We start from the raw sequence: 21,138 nt of genomic DNA on the forward strand, positions 1-21,138 counted from the left end.
TTCTATTGAATACCTTTTCCCAGCTGTAGCTGAATTTTCCAACTACGTTTATCTCTGGACAGAGTTAACTTGTCCATAATAACTCATGCTCTGATAAACTCCAAGGTAGAGTTTTTAAATGTATGCTTTATGAGAGTGCCCTTGAGAATGGCTAGGGGATTGGTTTGATAAAACTTCATATCAGATATTATTAGAAGCAGCACTGCTTGTCTCTTAGGTAAATATACAAGTCCTAAATGTATCACTATCTAGTTACTTATCACCTAGGATGGTTAAAAGAATCATTACTCAACATCTACATCTGATTGTTAATAATAAATTGTTGAAATGCATAGTTTAACAACAAGAAATTAACCAGTTAGTATCTGGTCTGGCAGATTTACCACACCAAGGCTTTTTCCTATTTATTTTTTATCTTAAAGTTGAAGCTACCTTATATTGTTAATGTTTGTGTATGCTTACTTTTCTGCTAACTAGTTTGATGTAATTAAATAAAACATGAAAAAGTTATAATAGTTACTTTAACAAGTGCTGCTTATGTTGAATGGCTTATCTCTTGAGATGTGTCATTGTAGGATATAAAAATAGTTGATAAATATAGTCTGAAGTTTGTTTGTTGAAATCATTCAATTACCGAATTAATTATAGTAGCATAAACTTTCCCTGCCCGAAAAAGCTCCTACAACTTCAAAAACGATCTTGGTTTGGAGGGATATGTTTGCTTTTCCTGCCTGGTATGCCATTTTATATATACAAAATATTTTTTCCCCAAAATGTAAACTGTTTCGGCATAGGAACATGCTGGGAGAAATGCATTGCTTATTTAGCCTGCATCCTGCACCAGACCTACCTTCACAGGAATGGTTGTTTTCTTTTTTTAGTTTATATAGCTGAAGGGCAAAAAGAAAACCAAAACCAAAACAAAACAGGAGAACTAGATCAACTAGAACTCTGGTGAGGCAAGGATACCATCTCTGTTTTTGTCTCTGAGAAATTTACAGTCTATACACAGGGGAAAAAATAAAGGGAAATGCTTAATGACTTATATTGCAAGCATCATAAAGTTCGCCCTGGACTTTGTTCCCCCCCTGACTTTCTACATTCTGCTTCAGTGTTTAAAGTCTGCTATTTGAGGGGAAGGTTCAAGGGCCTCCCCAGCCTAGCCTGGTGTCAATTCACACTCTTGTCTCCCTCTGGTGGTGCAAAAACAGGATGAGTTTTGATCCTTTGGGCAGTCTGTGGTTCAGCAAGAAGGAGGGCATGGAGGCCAATGGGAGGTTGGATCAACAGGTGAGAGGCAGGACTTTTACACATGAATGACCAGTTTTAGCAATGGTGATTCATCAAAGCACATGGTTGTGTGCGTATGTGTGACTGATTAGCCAATGGCGAATATTCTAGTTTTTGTTGTTCAAGGTTTGGCCTGAGGCCTTCTCCGATTAGGAGATAAATGTGTTCCCTTTCAAAACTACATTCCAGAGAATCTCTCATAAGGCTAATTCTTGAAGTATCAACTCTTATTTGTGTCAGGAAACTTTATGGTAGCTGTAGCTCTGAACCACTGAGGAGAGAAATCAATTGAGTTTAGGTGTTCCTTCCCTAAGAGGAAGTGCCTCTTGAAAGCTTTCAAAGAGGCTTGAAAATAGTAGCTTTCCCTGAAGATTTCTCCTCAAACAACCATCATCCTGTCTTTTTGGCCATGAGGTCTCTCCTTGTGGGATAAAAAGGATTTTTTCATGCCTATTTTGATTGCAAATCAGCCTTGGGGGAGGGGGCTGGGCAGGCCATTTTGCAACTCAAGGAAAGAGCAAGTGGCATGTGGTTTTATGGAAGAATTAAACAATTTGAATATTAATAGATGTTTGGGCAGAGGGCTGCTGAGCATAGCCAGAGTTTTAAATATAGCAGCTATTAATTAGCAAGTATAGGTAATCCTCGACTTACGACCACAGTTAAGCCCCAAATTTCTATTGCTAAACAAGATAGTTGTTAAATGAGCTTTGCCGCATTTTATGATCTTTTTTACCACAGTTGTTAAGCAAATCACGGCAGTTCTTAAGGTAGTTTGTTAAGTGGATCTGGCTTCCCCACTGACTTTGCTTGTCAGAAGGTCGCAAAAGATGATGACATGACTCCGGGACACTGCAACCATCATAAATACATGCCAGTTGCCAAGTGTTCAAATTCTGATCATTTTAAAATCATTTTGTATTTTTATTGCATAGTATGAAAGGAAGAAGGGAGAGATACAGCATGCACAGTGAAATAACTTCATATATGGCAATCTAGAATTCTAGTACATGTTACACGGTATTATGTGTTTGGAATTCCATGAGAAAGGAATTCCTTTTCTAGTGTATTTCATCCTGTCTCGTTCATGTGACCTTATTATGTAACACACAGCTATCTAGGCAAGCGTTCCCAACTTGGTGCAAAAAGCTTTTCTGAATATTCATATTTTTATTATGTATTTATCATAATATAAAATACAGAAATACAAAGATAAATGAAAAAAATGGAAAAACGGGAGAAAAATGGGAAGAGGAAAAAGTATAAGATAAAGGGAAAAAGAAAAAGCATTGACTCTTTTTGGCGCAGTAAAATAAGATAATAATGTACAGCCTCAACTTTTACATGATAATATATATAAGATAACAGATCTATCTAATCAGCAAAACTCAAAGTCAAAGTTTCATTTTTTTCACTTCAATCACAAAGTCCAAAAGTTAAATAGTAATAAAATTAATTGTATTCTTTAATCAAAGGAGGCAATTTAGTCATCTCTGCTAACTCAATTTTTGCAGCCATTTGTCCATTGTGGGAATCAAAATATCCTTCTATTTTCTTGCTGCTCTCAGCATAATATCAAATTCCAATTTTTTTTCAAGTTCTTTATTCAAATTTTGATCATGTGACCATAGGAACGCTGCAACATTCGTAAGTGTGAAAAACAGTCACAAGTCACTCTTTTCGGTGCTGTTGCAAATTCGAACCATCACAAAATGAATGGTTGTAAGTCGAGAACTACCTGTACATAATAACTTCTAATCTCTATTAGAGGAAGTTCAGCAGAGCATTTGGAGCAAGCTGAAGTCATGGTTCGTTTAACAGGTACATAGAAAGTCTATTTTAAACTTTAGCTTTTTTATAATTGATTTGTAACCCACCACCTTATAATAATAATAATAATAATAATAAAGTTGGAAGGGACCTTGGAGGTCATCGAGTCCAACCCCCTGCTCCTTTAATTCCTTGTTGCTCAATTATAATTGCACCCTATTTTCTCTGTTCAGGATCTTGCCCATGGAATGCTATTGGACAGGTCCATGCATGCTTGACCTGACTTTGGAAACCTATAATAAGTTTCAGAGACAAATGTAGTCTGTGTCATCATACCTGAATAGAAAAAATAAATCTCGTCTCTGAAGGGCAAGTGCGAAGGGAGAGGAAAATATAAACAGAATGAAAGTAAATTTAGAAGTTGTCTCTTGCAGATTTTTCTCCAACACCTTCCAGTTCGTATGTAGAATCTGTGGGAAGGGTGTTTTACTCTCCTACTGGTGATGAGATAATGTTGTTTTCTACCATGTTTCAGAGGATTACTCCCCAGCCTCTGGTTGTGTAGATATGCTGGATTAGAGTTCCCCAGCCAGCCAACAGTGGGGAATCTTTAGGGAATTCAGGAGCAACAACTCTCAGATGCTGTGTTTTTGCCTAAAAGGATGGCCAGGTCCATAGATAAACTCATGACCCTTTTATAATAAAGAGCATGTCTCCCCCCCCCCCCCCCGCATATTAGTGGAACATTGGTTCTTCACTAGCAGACTTGAGAGGGAACGAATACTTTAAACCTAAAAAACCCTATGGTTTGGGAGAAGCTAGCTGATGAAATTCACCTAGTTTGCTTATACAAATTATTGTCTTTCAATCTTGCTTATTTTATTAGAATGAGTCATAACTATTCCTGAAGGCTTTGGAGCAAGTTCAGTATATTCATTAGGCGGCCCACCTAGAGATAGGGCAGCCAGTTACTGTAGTCAGAATGTGGAGACCATTATGAGACACTAAATTGCTAATTTTATTTTTATTGTCAGACAAGTTAGATTTTCTGTCTCATGTTCCAGAATAATTTAGCTAGCTTTGGGCACCTAGATTCGTGGATGGGGAGTGAGAGGGAAATAGAAGGAGACATATGCTGTGCTAAATGTTTTGGCCTGAATAGGTCTTCGTTAATTATATAGAATCGAGATATTTTGTTGGAGTTGGACTGGTTACCACAAATTTATCTATTAGATTTTTATCCCGCCTTTATTAAAGTAATTCAATGTGGGTAGTTCTTGTTCACTTTAGTATTAAAATTTCATATTTGAAAAGATTTTTCCCATCATGGATATAATCATTTGTTATGATCATGATGTGAGTACATAAATTGGCAGAGGTAATAGTCAATCATCATTCATTAACCTTAACCTATTTGTGAGGACAGAAGGAGTGCAAGGCAGCCAAAATAAATGTACATAATGAAAATTGGTGCATGAAACTTACTGGCAGGCAAAAAAAATTTGGTGGACAAAAAAGAAAAAGAAGTTCAAATGACACAATAGATGTTGTAGAAATTAAACATTGTACAAACCAACTTTACTAAAAGAAGCTAAAATGTAAGAAAAAAGATGGTAATCTATTCTAAAGATGTTGTTAAGAGAGGCATTTAAATAACATTCATGCACATTTACATAGTTGGTTTTGTAGGAGATAAAAAAATAATGACAGCATGTATAATGTTGAGATGTATAAAAATGGTAAGTTGTATTATTGCTAAACATCTGACTAAACTTTATAGCACCAAGTCAGAAAGCAAAAAATGGACACATTCCAAGATGTATTCCAGAAAGTAGAGAAGATTGGGGAGGGCACCTATGGAGTTGTGTATAAAGCAAGAAACAAGCAAACAGGCCAGTTAGTTGCTCTGAAGAAGATCCGACTTGATTCGTAAGTATTAAATCCTGAACTCTTAGTTCATGAGGTTACTCCTAAATCTGCTACTCTTAAACTGATTTTCAAATAGCATTTTGAAAAATGTTTTGGTGTTTCTTTTTTTTAAACAGTATTTTATTAGGTTTTATAAGGGTAAGGGAGGGATAGGGTCAATATAGGTATTGGAATAGGGGTAAGGGTAAGGTGTGGGGGTGGAGTTGGGATAGGGGTAGGTACAACAATGGGGTTGCCCCCAGTAACATTTCCATGCTTTAGCAAGCGGACTATTGTCCGGATACAAATGTTCAATAACAATAGTTAATATAATAGTAAATAGCTATAGTCAATAAGAATAACAGTAGTCATAAAAATATCAATTAATCAGTAAATATCATTCATCTTATTAAATTTCACAATCATTTCTCGCTGGTTCATTTTGCTAACCATTGGTAAAAATTATCCCAGGTTTTAAAATAAACTGAGTCTTCTTTCTCTTTAATCTCTAGGGTTAGTCTATCCATTTCTGCACATTCTAAGATTTTCCTAATTATGATCTCATCAGATGATATATTTTCATTTTTCCAAAATTGGGCAAATGCTATTCTCGCAGCTGTCAATACATGTAATATTAAATACTCACTCTCTTTTCCATAATTAGATCCTAGTATTCCTAACAAAAACAGTTCTGGCTTAAATTCTATCTGTATTTTAATCATCTTTTCCAGCCATGAATGAATCTTAAATCAAAAATTTTTTGCACTAGGACATATCCACCAGATATGGTAATAGGTACCTGGCTTTTGTTTACATTTTTAACAATTTTTCGAAGCATTTTTAAACATTTTCGCTAGTCTTACTGGTGTCATGTGCCATCTATAAAACATTTTATATAAGTTTTCTTTATATGAAGCTGCTTTAGTCAGTTTAATGTTTCTATCCCATAGCTTTTGCCAATCTTCTAAGTCTATAGAGTGTCCAAAGTTTTTTGGCCATACTATCATTGTTTCTTTTACTTGTTCTTCTTCCATCCTCCAATTTAGCAGAAATCTATATAGCTTCTTAATCAAGTTTTCATCTGTTTTCAAGAGTATTTGATCAAATTCTATCTGTTCTTTATAAAATCCCATTGTCTTTACATCTTTCACATATCTTGTTTGCATTTGCAAATAAGGCCACAATGCTAAGTCAATACCTTGTTGTTGTAGGTCTTGCCTGTCTTTAAGTTTTCCATCCTTGTCCAAAATGTCTTTGTAAGTAACAAGTTTGTCGTAGTTAATTAAATTTGGGTAAGCAAAGGTTTCCATTGTTGAAAGCCACTCTGGTATTTTAGTATAATTTTTTTGTTTAATTCTCTCCCATTCTAGAAACAGTACATTCCTTATAGCATGGTTTTGAAAATATCTATGTATTTTATTTTTCCCATACCACAGAAAGGCATGCCAACCCAGTTCTCTAGGTAGAGAAGTCTTCTATTTCTCAACGTTATCCATTCTTTGAACCATGGTAAAATGGCTGCTTGATAATAAAGTCCAAATCCTCCACTATCTTTAGCTTCTTGTAACATTTTAACTTTAATTCGTGCTTTTTTCCCTTGCCATATAAATCTCAATATTGTTGCATTTAAATCATCAAAAAATATCTTTCCCAATTTTATAGGAATTGTTTGAAATAAGAAAAGTAGTTTCAGTAGGACACTCATCTTCACTTCGCTATTCTTCCTAGCAGTGACAGTTGAAGGTTTTTCCACTTTTCCAAATCTAATTTTATTTGTTTCAACAGTCTTTTGTAATTATCTTCTTTTAGTGTTGTACATCTTGATGTTAAGTAAATACCTAAATATTTAACCTTTTTAACTATTTGCAGATTTGTCTTTTTTATGAATTGGGTTTTCTGTTTGTCTGTTAAGTTTTTTGTTAGTACCTTAGTCTTTTCTCTATTTATTTTCAAACCAGCCACTTTTCCAAATTTTTCTATTTTCTGCAACAGTTTAGTAATTGTTTTTAGTGGCTCCTCCAAGATGAAGACCAAGTCATCTGTGAAAGCTTGTAATTTATATTTCTGCTCTTTTATCTCCAGTCCTTTAATTTCCGTGTCCTGCCTGATATTTCTAGCCAGTACTTCCAGTGTTAAGATGAATAGCAAGGGGGATAATGGGCATCCCTGTCTTGTACCTTTCTTAATTTCAAAACTTTCTGTATAATCTCCGTTTAGAAGTATCCTGGTGGTTTGTTTGTTGTAGATTGCTTGAATTGCGTTTATAAAATTGTTGCCAAAATCCATTTCCATCAGTTGTTGAAACATAAATTGCCAGTTTATGTTGTCAAAGGCTTTTTGCGCATCAAGAAATATCAATGCCATCTGTTTCCCTGGATGATTTTCATAGTATTCCAAAATGTTTAAAATAATCCTTAGATTATTTTTTATCTGTCTTTTGGGTAAAAAACCATTTTGATCTGTATGAATAAATTCAGTCAGGATTTTTTAAAATTCTTTCTGCCATTATCGAGGCAAAAATTTTATAGTCCACATTTAATAACGATATTGGTCTGTAGTTTTTTATTTGTGCGGAGTCAGTGTCTTCTTTAGGTATCAAAGTAATATTAGCTTCAGTCCACAAGTTTGATATTTTTGTCTCTGAAAAAAATTTGTTATACGATTCCTTCAGGATTGGGCTTAATATATCTTGTAGTGCTACATAAAATTCTGCAGGAAGTCCATCTGGGCCCCGAGTCTTATCTTTTTTTGCCTTTTTATAGCTTCTATAATCTCCATCATTGATATTTTGCCATTTTTGGATGTTCTCCGGGACTTTTGGCAGGTCAATTTCTTTCATATAGGCCTGTATTCCCTTTTTAGAAACCGCCTCTGCCTTGTAAAGTGTCTCGTAATAGGCCTTAATAATTTTTTTCATTGCATCATTGTGGAAGTGTAACTCTCCTTTTGAGTCTTGTAGCTTATTTATCGTTCTTTTTTCTTTTTTCTTTCTTCAGTCTGTATGCTAACCACCTTCCCGGCTTATTGGCATTTTCAAAAGTTCTGTTTAGACCATTTAATATGCTGTGCCATTATATCCATCTCAGTTAGATTTAATTTATGTTTTGTTATTTCTATTTGTTTCTTAAGAATTTTCTTTTGTGGGTCAATTTGTAGCTCAAGCTCCAGTTTGTTGAGTTCTTCTTTCAACTTTAACTGTAGTTGTTTCTTTTCTTTATTCTTTTTGGCAGCATAAGTTATGGCCAAGCCTCTAAAATATGCTTTAGCCGTGTCCCACACATTTTGGAGGGACGTTTCTTCTTTCTTGTTTATTTTGAAGAAAAATTCCATTTCCCTTGTCGCTAATTGTAAGAATTCTTTTTTTTCAGTATAGATTTATTCAAAGACCATCTTAGTTTTTTCTTAGTTCCTTTCTAAATCATTTTTATTGGGTTATGGTCTGCCTAAACATGTTTTGGTGTTTCTTGAAACATGTTTGGGATGAGGGAAATGCGGATTTCTAAAAACTCTTCTGGAAGACCTTGGTTAGAATTTTTTCATAGTGATAATATGACTTTCCTAACAGATTCCAGATCAAGTATATTTTAAGGTATCTCTAACAATATAATAGCAAGTATCTCAGGAGCGTAAGTTATGATGAATTTAGGCTCAAACTGGATATATGAATATAGTCGTTTGCTTTTCACAATTTTCCAAGTGGCAACTCTGCATGCTCACTTTTCCCTTTGAGACACAACTTGGCCAAATAGAGAAATTGTATCAGAAATCAGGAGCATCTCAAGCTATTCATGTCCTATCTTTTGTTAGAAAGGTCCCCAAATATCCTATCCAGGCACTGGACATATTTGGGGTTATTTATTTTCAGTAAGGAACTGTATTATATTCTCTTATACCATGTTCTGTATGTCAGATTCATAGTAGTGAAATAAATGGGATACCAGAGAAGCAACCTAGAACTAAGGAGAAACTTCCTGACAGTTAGAACAATTAACCAGTGGAACAACCTGCCTCCAGAAGCGGCGAATGCTCCAACACTGGAAGTTTTTAAGAAGAGACTGGACAGCCACTTGTCTGAAATGGTATAGGGTTTACCTGCCTGAGCAGGGGGTTGTACTCGATGACCTCCAAGGTCCCTTCCAACTTTATTATTATTATTATTATTATTATTATTATTATTATTATTATTATCATTATCATTATCATTATCATTATCATTATCATTATCATTATCATTATCATTATTATTATTATTATTATTATTATTATTATTATTATTATTATTATTCAGTTAGTGAACAAATATTCTCTATCAGGATGTCCACAGTAATGCCAAATGTTAAACTTGAAAATTTTTTCTCATCCCTGACATTAATTTTATAAAAGTATGGCTGCTTCAAGCAATGCATCAATAATTGATAATTAATAACCTGACCATAAGCATTCTTGATATGTGATAGGTACTTCAAAAGCTTCTGAAGTTTACAAAATTAAATTCTACCTGGCAGACTTCCTGTCTTGCTTTGGATTCTAAGCCCCTCAATAACAGCTCTGTGCATCCCCAGAACTAATTCATTACTTGCTAGGTCCCCTGTTTTTAAACTTATGGGGTGATGGTTCATCTTGACAGGTGGGAATTTGTAGAGTGAGAGTAGTTATAACTTTAATTAAATCCATAAGTAGAATTGTGATTATGTGACAATCCTCATAAGCAATTCATAGAAGATGAGGATGATGAACTATCCTGCCAAAAACATTCCTTAGAAAAATTGGGATTGCTTCATCATAAAATGTTTTTTCCCCACAGGGAGACAGAAGGAGTACCTAGTACGGCAATCAGAGAAATCTCATTGTTAAAAGAATTGAAACACCCAAATATAGTGAGGTAAGAAAAGCTACTGGTCTTTATATCTGCCAGGATATATTCTATGACTATCAAGTATTTTCACAGATAACAATTCCAATATTGTATTTAGTCATATATAAAAATAGACCCTAAACAGTGGTGGGATTCAGCCAGTTCGCAACACTTTGGCAGAACTGGTAGCTAATTTTTTGTTGTCCAGGTCCAAAATGGACTTCCAGAAGTGGCATCCACACAGAGAACCGGTTGTTCACATATTTGAATCCCACCACTGACCCTAACCTAACCCTTAGAAGTTTAACTCAATAATTTCTGTATTGTGATATTATCCCCTGCCTCCAAAGAATTCATATTGGCTTGCACAATTTTCCTTTTGTTGTTATTTATTTATTTATATTTATTTATTTGTTCAATTTCTATAGCTGCCCATCTCAAAAAAGTGACTCTAGGTGGCAAACAATCATAACATCAATTATAAAAACTCTTGAGAGGTGGGAAAATTGACCCATGTCACCCAGTGAGTTTCATGTAAAGATATCAAATTGGATTTCCCCTAATCTTAAGGCACCCTACTACACTGAGTCTCCTTCTGCTGCATTGAAGAGCTTGCAGTAATCATGCTTACATATTTTATCTAAATCTAAATACTGAAGTCACTGGGTTTCATTTTTTTTTCAGGCTCCTTGATGTAGTACATAATCAGAAGAAACTATACTTAGTCTTTGAATATTTGAATCAAGATCTTAAAAAGTACATGGACTCATCACGTACAGGAGAGCTTCCTCTAAGCTTAGTCAAGGTACCCTCAAATACCCTCCCTCACAGGCTCCAATCTGAAGAACTATCCTTTATCTGTCTCTGGCAATTAGCTAGCACCAGTGGTGGGATTCAGCCAGTTCGCACCACTTCGGCAGAACCGGAAGCTAATTTTTTGTTGCCCAGGCCCAGAATGGACTTCCGGAAGCGGCATCCACACAGAGAACCGGTTGTTCACATATTTGAATCCCACCACTGGCTAGCACATTTTCAAACTATTTTCAGATTGTTCCTTTGCAACGTGGATGTTCAATTTACAACTCATATGGACCAACAATCTTCTCTTTGGCCCATTGCAGTCAACAGTACTTTCTGTCTGCCTGCCCAAAAAAATGATCGTCACATTCCTAGGAATGCCATAGCACCCTGCCAGCTATATAACTAGATGTCTTGGAAGCTGCAGGAAAGCTGTTCAGCTAAGGAAGAGAAAAAAGAAGATGGGAGGGGTGGTGGTGAATATGTGTATGTGTATATGTATATGTATATATGTATAGTTGTAGGAAGCCAGGGAGATAATCCTGGAGAAACCACCCAGAAGCTATTAAGACAACAACAGGTGTAGAACTGTGCATTGTGTTCAGGGAGGCAGGAAAATGTTAAAAAAAAAAGACAGACTGGCTGACACACACACACACACCCAACTCCCTGGGGTATACATGGGAGGGGAGGGAAAACACAGGTGGACTTGCAAGATTCTGTTACCATAGCCTGGCTCAATAAAGTATAGTTCTAGTATGCCTATGGATTTATTTTTCTGATTTGGTCTACCTCATAGAGTTGACTATGTGCCCCTGGTTGTTTGTGGCTCCTAACTGACCGGCTGGTATCCCATGTGATTCTTGTGGTCAAAAAGGTTCCCAGTTCCTCTTACCTGAAGTGTTGCAAAATCTTTGACATATAATGTATTCTCTTTTCCTCTGGCTCATGATAGAAAACCTACCGTAGTTTTGATAGCAGTTATGAGGTTGTTACGGGAAGAATTAAATACTTAATCTTTATTCTTCCTGCTGAGATTGTTCTTCCAATTACATCTCCTTTCAAATCTACACGGATTTCTCAACCCATGTTTAGAAATTCATTTTTAACTGTGAAGGGGAAAAAAATATTTCAGGAAATGATCTGGCATTGCAAAAGTAGCAGCTGGGCAAAAGTATTAAACAGTTTTATCTCATACTGGTTTTTTTTTACGGTAAATACAAAATGTTACCTTGAAGCTGTTATTAAAGGAAAAGGGCCCTAGAATGTTGATATTCATATAATATTTGAAAAGCCTATATAACATTGTCTTCATTCAAATTATATGTAATTCTCAGTGTGGAATAATATATCTGAAAGCAAACTTCCTGACAGTTAGAACAATTAACCAGTGGAACAACCTGCCTCCAGAAGTGGTGAATGCGCCAACACTGGAGGTTTTTAAGAAGAAACTGGACAGCCATTTGTCTGAAATGGTATAGGGTTTCCTGCCTGAGCAGGGGGTTGGACTAGATGACCTCCAAGGTCCCTTCCAACTTTATCATCATTATCATTATCACTGCTTCTTGGTGCAAAAGCACTAACTTAAAAACCAGGAGATGGTGAATTCTAGTCCTGCCTAAAGTCAGATTCATGATCTTGAGCTGCCGCTCTCACCCTGCACTAAGAAGCAGGCAACAGCAAACCACTTCCAAAATCTTGCCAAGAAAACTGCAGAGATTTGTCCAGGCAGTTGCCAGTAGTCTTTGCTCTGATGCAAAGGTACACATATAATGCAGGATCCAATCTGAGCCATTCACCGGGACCAGAGCTCTCTCTCTCTCTCTCTCTCTCTCTCTCTCTCTCTCTCTCTCTCCCTCCCTCCCTCCCTCCCTCTCTCTCTCTCTCTCTCTCTCTCTCTCTCTCTCTCCCTCCCTCCCTCCCTCCCTCCCTCTCTCCCTCTCTCTCTCTCTCTCCAGAATGAGAAGAGAGAGAGAGAGAGAGAGAGAGAGAGAGAAGTTCCCTGAAGATGGACTCCAGCATGAGTCTGAAAGCTTGGAAGACTAAACCTTTGGTCCCGGTGACCGATTCAGATTAGATCCTGCAACATTATACTGGGATATGTAGATTTACCTTCATTTGTACATACATTCTGCTTGTAGCACCTAGGTCTTGGGACAGTTATTTGATCAACGTTTACGTATTATACATGTGGCAATTGTAACACCTGCCATTTGTTCTGGATGCATATGAGAAGATTCAAGACTACAGTTCTTCTGCTTGAATAGGCTTACTGGGGGAAAAGCTTTGTTCCAGTCCCTTCTCCCAGAATTACAGTGCCCAAGTCCATCATGCTTCTCCAGACCACCCAAATCGTGTTTTTTTTTTAAAGAGGAATAGTGTCATTCTCCAGGGCTAAAAAAGGTACTAACCTGGAATCTGTTTATTTTGTTTGCTAGTTAAGGTTAAGATACCTAATTAGCAAAAATGTAGACAATCATTACGTGGCAGTTAAGATATATATTCTATTCTAACCTTTTGTTATGTCACTATTTTGGAAGCACATATATGGTAGCAGAATTTTGAGATACATCATATTTTGCTTAGGAAATGATGTGTCAACCTTATCGTTTCTTCATATGTGGTCTCTGAACTTTTTCTTTCTAGAGCTATCTTTACCAACTGTTACAAGGGGTAAGCTTCTGCCATTCTCACAGAGTTATCCACAGAGACCTGAAGCCACAGAATTTGCTCATAAATGAAATGGGAGCCATCAAACTAGCTGATTTTGGCCTAGCTAGAGCTTTTGGAGTTCCCCTACGTACCTACACGCATGAGGTAATGTCTGTCTCTCAGTTAGATAGGTTGCTGGGTCAGCCCTTGAAAAGAAATTACACAGAGATAAGTGTGTGTGTAGGAAAGTGGGAGTTATGTTTGCAGTCCCTCCAAAAAATTTTTTAGGTGTAGCCCAAAGAACCTCTTGAAATTTACCATTAAATTTCACACGTAAGGAGTAAATCATGTTAGGGTTGTGACAATTTCAGAGACCAGAGGAATACAAGAGAGAGGTCTGTTCAAAAGATTTGGGCTCTTCTGCTGCCCAAAGCAGACTGGTGCTAGAAGATGTGTATAGGGGCCATAAGACAAAGGGTGGACCCTTGCCAGTATAGAAAGGGCAATAATCTCACCCCATAAGGATCACCTGACTGCAACAGATAGAATGGTTGTTGCAGTATGTTAGAGTTCACTCAGAGTAAAACTGCTGCCTGCTTGCAGAGAAAAACACTCATACTAGAAGGGGATTTTAAACTGTCTCAGGTTTGGTTTGGGGAAATGAAGGCAACATCATGAGGATATGACAGAAAAAAGAGGTTGCCAGGTACATTCATGCTGTGTTCAGGTACAAGTGGGGAAAAGCCCAGAATTTGATTAAACATGGTTTATAACATGGTTTATAGGTCATATCAAAAGTAACTGTATTGTGATGTATCAAACTAGTTGAGATTTTAGATCAAGATTCATATAAGCTAGGTAGGGAAAAAATGCAGAGCACAGCTTCTGGAATGTTTTCTAACCCCTTATAGCACCTCTACTCTGGATCTTATGACTGGGAAGGAAGTGTGTGTGCGTGTGTGTGTGTCTTTCTCTGTGTGTGTTAGTGGAACAGTTGGCAGCATTGTGTGTGTTAAACAGTTGGCAGCATTGTGTGTGTTGGAGGACTTGGGATGTTGGGTTTTTTTCAGTGCAGCTTCCGGTCAGATTCTGCTGATTTTTGAGTTTGATCTTTTTTGGGGGGGGGGCTTCCCTTGCATTAAATATGGATCCATTCTAGTCTATTTTCAGGGTTATCCTGAAGATGGATCCTGAGCCCTTTTGTGGAATATCTTCGAACATTCAATTGGGTTGGAAAGAATAAAAAGTAATTCTCTTGGGATCATTATGGCCATTATTCTCAACCAATTGCGTTATGTTATTTGGCAACCATTAAAGAGACAAGGGTTCTTTCGGGGAGTAGAGCAGACAGGCTTATTTTGCAAATGGAGGAGGGTAAAGGTAAATTTGGTAAAACAGCCAATCTCCACCAGTCTAGAATGGGAAGGTGTTAAATTAGAGAAAGGATTTATGTCTTTCTACACTCTCTATGCAGCCTCCAAGACTTTCATATGCACTGGGCTGTGAACTTTCCTGGATTTTTGATTATAAAAAAAATGTGTGTCCCAATATATCTATCAATTTTATAGAAATCTCTGTTGAAGCCACCTAACATGGTTGATCCAGGACAGAGTTTTTTTTTTCTTTTTTGACCTTTGAGGCTATTCCTCCACCAGATCTTTGGCCTGTGTTTCTGTCCACCTCCCACATGATATTGCTTTTTCTCCTACTGTGAGGTGCAGTGCTTTCCAGTAAAGAGGGAAAGTAGAAGAGAGAGAATATCAAGGGATACAAAGCTTCTCTGACCACCAGTAATAGAGGATGTTGAATTCCAGCAGGTTGTATAGATGTAGCTTGTAGTAAATGACTTGGAGAACTCAGTGTGCTTTGGACGTACAGTTCAATAATAATAAATGTTTTTAATTAAACCTGAGAAGGTCTTATAAATCAAACAACCCATTAAATTTGATTCCTTTTAGGTGGTTACCTTATGGTATCGGGCTCCTGAAATTTTACTGGGTTGTAAATATTACTCAACAGCTGTGGATATCTGGAGCATTGGCTGTATTTTTGCAGAAATGGTAACATTCTTCATCTTTTTCTGTTTCAGAGAAACATTATAATCACAGTATAGATGATGAAAAATACATATGCAAAGAAGTGCTTTGTGAGTGCCCATGTGTTTTTTTAAAATTCCCTTTTCTTCATCACTGCACATCCTAAAAGATATCATGAAACATATCTTGCTTTCTCTTCCTATTGTTTCTAATTGTTAAAACCCTAATTTGAGGTTGGTCAGCCATGTCTGATGATGTCATGGTATTACGGAAGAATTTCTTTTTTCTTTAGTTGGAGGAGTTAAAGAAAAACAATATGCATTAAGCCTCACAGAACAATACAAGGATAGCTTCAGGATGGCAATGGGACTACAAGTAGCCTTTGGGTTGCCTTCGCCTATCCTAGAGAGGTGGTTAGTTTTAGCAGTTGTAAATTGCTAAAAGGAAGGGCGAGGAAGATTTAAAGGAAATTCAGCAATAGCAATAACAATAGCACTTAGACTTATATACTGCTCCATAGTGCTTTACAGTACACTCTGAGTGGTTTTACAGAGTCAGCCTATTGCCCCCAACAATCTGGGCCCTCATTTTACTGACCTCAGAAAGATGGAAGGCTGAGTCAACCTTGAGCCGGACAGGATCGAACTCCTGGCTATGGGCAGAGTTTGCCTGCAATACTGCATTCTAACCATTGCATCATCACAGCTCCTAAATCCTTATGTTTCAGTATTATGTGCCAGCATGCCCTTAAAAGTTTACGCTTTAGTTTACTTCATTAGTCTTAAGTCTCAGCATCTAACTCAATTCCCTCAAGCTTCATACATAATCTTTCTCTTTGCTTTTTGCCTTAAACTGTTCATTGGTTCATAAGGCTGGAGTACAGTACAGAAGCAGCCACTGGAGGTTGCTGGTGTCTAAGAGAACAAGTATGATTTTACTAAATACTAAAATAAATGTGTATACTGTAGAGTCCTTCTCCTGGCATCTTTTGCAATGCTGTATTTTGAAATGGCAGAACCTCATAAATGTAGCCTATGCTTAAAAATTAGTTTCCAAAGATAATTTAATCTAATTTCTAAACTTCTCTCTACAAGGGGTCAGTTAGAGCTTTAGACAAAAGAGCTCTAGGCTCTTTTCTGGGTGGTCGGAACCAGGAAAATGGCAGGAGAACCAGAGTTTAAAAAAAAAAGTTATTAGAATGGCTCATTTCCAACCAAAGATCAATGGGAAATTGCATAATTTTTGCCCAGGAGGTTGTTTAAATTTCACTCCCCCAAACTGAGCTACTGAAATTGAGACAATCCCTCCTGCGTGTTTTTCAGCACATGCGTTTGTTACATTTGGTAGTTTGCAAAAATATCTCAGGAGCTTTGTAACTGAAGGTCAGTTTTAAGAAGTCTAAACAAACCCACTGAAATTCTTTAAAGTTTTTCTGATCCTCTTGCCATTGTTTCTCTGTTGCATTTATAAATTGATATGAATTGTGAAAGTGGAATTATATCACGTGGGCCCTTTTCCCAATAGCTGTGACAGTAGCTGCGTGTTGCCATGGTGGATGGATTTTGGAGAGGGAAATTATTTCTAAGTGGAGGCAGGATTAGATTAGACTAGCTCCAAAGTACTGAACTCTATGCAGGTATGGAAAGAATAATACCTAACCTGAGCCCAGGGCATGTGAGGCAAAAGGGCGCACATGTAGGTTGCTCACAAGGTCTACAAAATCACTTCAGTTCAGAGGAAGTATTACAGCAACTTCAGAAACTGATAGACTGACTTCCCCAAAACCAGACACTGAAAAAACAGCCATTGTGATGCAAAACACTGAGGTCTAAAAGCTTACAAAAGCTCAGTATAATTCAGTTTCATGTATTAATATTATACATGTCCAGATGAATAGAATAGGTGTTGGGTTAAGACAGGTGTAGGCAACCTTGGCTCTTTTATGACTCGTGGACTTCAACTCCCAGAATTCCTGAGTCAGCCATGCTGGCTCAGGAATTCTGGGAGTTGAAGTCCACAAGTCATAAAAGAGCCAAGGTTGCCTACCCCTGGGTTAAGATATTCCTCTTGAAATGTAGAATCCTAAAGTATTTTCAGTATTTTATCATATGTAAAGCTTTTGGTCTTTCTAGAGAAGATCTAGCTGTGAAGTTGATGGTGGAGGGAGCAGAGGAGAGAGAGAGAATATCAAACTGATAATTAAGAATTTTGTGAATATTTTGTAAACAGTGTACTGGAAGAGTTGTAGACTCATAGAGGTCTGTTGCTCTTTTCCCATTGATACTTGATAGGCTATTAGATAGGTCTGTTCTGATATACCAGACTTTTTATAATGGAAACATTTTATTTGGCGAGAGTAATGTTACCCAGAATGAAGATCATATATGTGTAAGGATCCAGGTGAACGAACCTTCTTCTCCTTGGTCCAGGTGACTAGAAAAGCCTTGTTTCCTGGAGACTCTGAAATTGACCAACTATTCCGGATTTTCCGCACACTTGGCACTCCTACTGAATCACTGTGGCCAGGAGTCACAAATCTTCCTGACTATAAAGGAAATTTCCCCAAATGGCCAAGGAAAGACATGAAGGTGATCATTCCAAACTTGGATCAAGATGGACGAGACTTACTGCTGGTGAGTAGAAGACTTGTAAAGGGGTTAGGCTTGTTTTTTTTTAATAATTGGGATAAGAATTGGAAAGCGTCCACTAGAAGAATTGAAATGGGCCCAACATATGTTTTTGAAATGCAAAGGAAGGCGATTTCTAATTTCTATGAATTATGATCTCTCTGCATGCATTGACAAATTATCTCACTTTTGTATGAACAAGAATGTACGAGGCAGCTTGCTAGATCAAACCAAAGGTCCATTTAATCAAATATAACTGTAATTAGCAGGACAGAAATGGACTAGCTTAAACCTCTTTGTTCTTTTTGTCAAAAATGAGGATTGTAAAGGATTATTTCAGGGTTACTTGAATTTTCATTGAAGGGTTTACTGTAAATGGGCAGGACTTAAAAGATTGAAGCATGCTCATATTTCTCTTTTTCTAAATTACAGCAACTACTAATGTATGATCCCAACAAGCGAATCTCAGCCAAAGCTGCTTTGAACCACCAGTATTTCTGGCAAGCTCCACGGGATGCTAAACAGTGTGTGGTGGAACAATATGGGTCATGAGATTAAGAAGTTCTGGTTAATGCTTTGCTGGAAATAGCTATGGGATTGTCTCATTCTAAACAACATAGCGAAGGAGCAGCTGTAACTATCATTAAAATGTTCTTGGCCTTTTGCCCAGTTTAATATTCATGCAAACATTTTGACAATTGTAAATGGTACAGATCCTTCTAAGGACTGATAGTTCTTCTTTAACAGAGGTGAAAAAGCTTAACGTGTTTAGTATATGAAAAGGAGTAGTACGATTTGCTATCTGAATAGTAGAATGAGAAAAAAGTTTAACTAAATCCACTTTCTGTAATATATTATTCACTCTTTGCTGTAGTTCAAGTACTAGCATTACAATATATGGTTATTATTATTTAGGTTAGAGTAGCACATCCTACAGTAGCCTAGGCGATGTTGATTTTTCTTTTTTTAATATGAACTCATGCTGTATTTCACAACACTATTGAAAACTAACCATGCTAAAAAAAAAGAAGTATGTTTGTGTGTGGGGGAACTAGATATCACAGAGACACACTGAAATATGCTATGCTTGAGTTTCTTTCTGTACGTATCCATCATAAAAACAAGAACTTTGTATCATCTAGACCAGGGGTGTCAAGCTGCCGCGCCCACCCCATTGCCGGCAATGGCAAAAAAAAAAGTCACGATACGTCGCGACATGTCACGTGACGTTGCGAGTTTGACACCCTGATCTAGACTATTAAATAATTAAGAGGCGTCTTTAGCTGCAGTTTGGCTTTTCAGAAATATTAGAATTTTAGTTTCTAATTAAATAAAAATATCAAAATCTGATCATCAATATGCCAAAATCCGAATTAGTGTGTGACCTAAAATAAACGAATAAATAAACACTTGAAAAATTCTATTTGTTGGTTTTAGCCAAATATATGGGTTGAAGGTAGAGACCTTGAAATCTCTGGTTTCTGATGGAACCTTGACAATATATAGATGGAAAGAGGGAAACTTTACACTGATTCAGGTTTCCCCTTGTGGCCCCTTGTGCCTCCTAAAATGTACTTTAGAGAGCAGTATAGTAAATTACAGTGCATAAAGAAAATCTGGAAGAAGCCAGTGAGATGTCCCTGTTCTATTATGCAAATACTGTAATTATTATTGTTTTGCATTTGTAAAAAGGCAACCCAGCATCCAACAGTAGTTCTTTTCTATATTTTAAAATTGCTGTTAAGAAATTTTATCATTAATTGTTGATGTTGCTGTTAATTAATTGTTGATGTTGCTGTTAATATTCCTGTTTACATAAATAAAAAATGCTTCAGTAACTTTTGCATTAATGAGTTTTGATGGTTGTAAAATTAATAGCATCTGTAGACCATGCAAAAGAGACAATCAACCAGCCCCAAAGAGAAAAAGACTCCAGCACTTCCCCACCAGTAATCAGCACTTGGATCAGTATAGATTACCGTAACTCCAAGGTCAACTTCAGACCAACAATCAAGTAAGCAATTCCCCAATCAAGAAACTACCACAAAGCCATTAGTAAACAGCCCAACCAAAGAATTCCTAAGACAGCCCTCACCCACCCAGACAGGCAAGACACCAGAATATAAGCAGACAGCAAACTGCACTCCTTACTAGCACTGATGGTGTTACCTAGTTAGGATAATGAAATGTCTGCAAGAAAACAAGCAAGCTCAGAGAGCACCAAGAACCCCTCACTATCAAAAATAGCTGTAAAAGGGGCAGTTTGAAGACAATTATAATCAGTATCCCTCTTTTGAATGTGAACTACTATATACTATAACAAAGCAGTGAAAACTTCATAGCATAGTGTCTAGTTATCATTTTAAAACTAGGTTCTAGCCCTGTTTCCCAGGTAAGTGGCAGTACCCAAAAAAGCTGCAGCAGCAGCAGCCAAAAAAGCTAATACAGTCCTGGGTTGTATAAACAGAGGCATAGAATCAAGATCACACAAAGTATTGGTACCACTTTGTAAGGCCCTGGTGGGACCACACCTGGAATGCTGCAGCCAATTTTGGTCACCGTATCACAAAGAAGATGTGAGAGTTTGGAAAGAGTTCAGGGAAGAGCAACTAAAATGATCAGGGGCCTGGAGACTAAAGCATGCGAAGAACGGCTATGGGACTTGGGTTTGGCTGGTCTAAAGAAAAGAAGAAATAGGAGAGACATGATAGCAGTGTTCTAGTATTTGAGGGGCTGCCACAAAGAGGGGGTCATGTTGTTCACCGGGGCACTGGAGGGCAGGACAGGAGACAATGTTTGGAGGATGATCAAGGAGAGAGGCGGCCTGGAATTAGGGAGAAAATTCCAGACAGTGGGGACAGTTAACCAGTGGAATAGCCGGCAGAAATCGTGGGCACTCCATGACTGGAGATTTTGAAATAGAGGCTGGACAGTCACTTGTTGGAGATGGTGTAGGTTCTCCTGCTTGAGCAGGGGGCTGGACTGGAGGGCCTCCAAGGTCCCTTCAAGCTCTATTTGAAGTGAAGATTTGAAGTACCTAGCCATGTATGGCTAATCTCAAAAGGCTAAGTAGGATCAGAACTAGTTAGTTCTTAAGATGGGAAACCACTGTGAAATACTGAGCTATATACTAGACTGCAAAGGAAAAAAAAGAATATGGCAAAACACTTTGTTGCCAAGAAAACTATATACATATATGAAT

The 21,138-nt window shown here is 37.2% G+C and overlaps 1 protein-coding gene across 1 annotated transcript; it reads left to right on the forward strand.

Annotated features, from left to right (window-relative positions):
- The first annotated feature begins 1,260 nt into the window (after nt 1-1,260).
- Nucleotides 1,261-18,488, forward strand: CDK3 (cyclin dependent kinase 3). The gene is made up of 8 exons (XM_015819714.2): nt 1,261-1,290; nt 4,841-4,989; nt 9,773-9,850; nt 10,508-10,628; nt 13,268-13,438; nt 15,232-15,333; nt 17,739-17,942; nt 18,369-18,488. The coding sequence occupies exons 1-8, from the start codon at nt 1,261-1,263 to the stop codon at nt 18,486-18,488; spliced, it is 975 nt and encodes a 324-aa protein (XP_015675200.2).
- Nucleotides 18,489-21,138: the final 2,650 nt, after the last annotated feature.

Source organism: Protobothrops mucrosquamatus, unplaced genomic scaffold, assembly GCF_001527695.2.
Source record: "Protobothrops mucrosquamatus isolate PMUCROS unplaced genomic scaffold, P.Mucros_1.0 scaffold969, whole genome shotgun sequence".
NCBI classification, from domain to species: Eukaryota; Metazoa; Chordata; class Lepidosauria; order Squamata; family Viperidae; genus Protobothrops; species Protobothrops mucrosquamatus.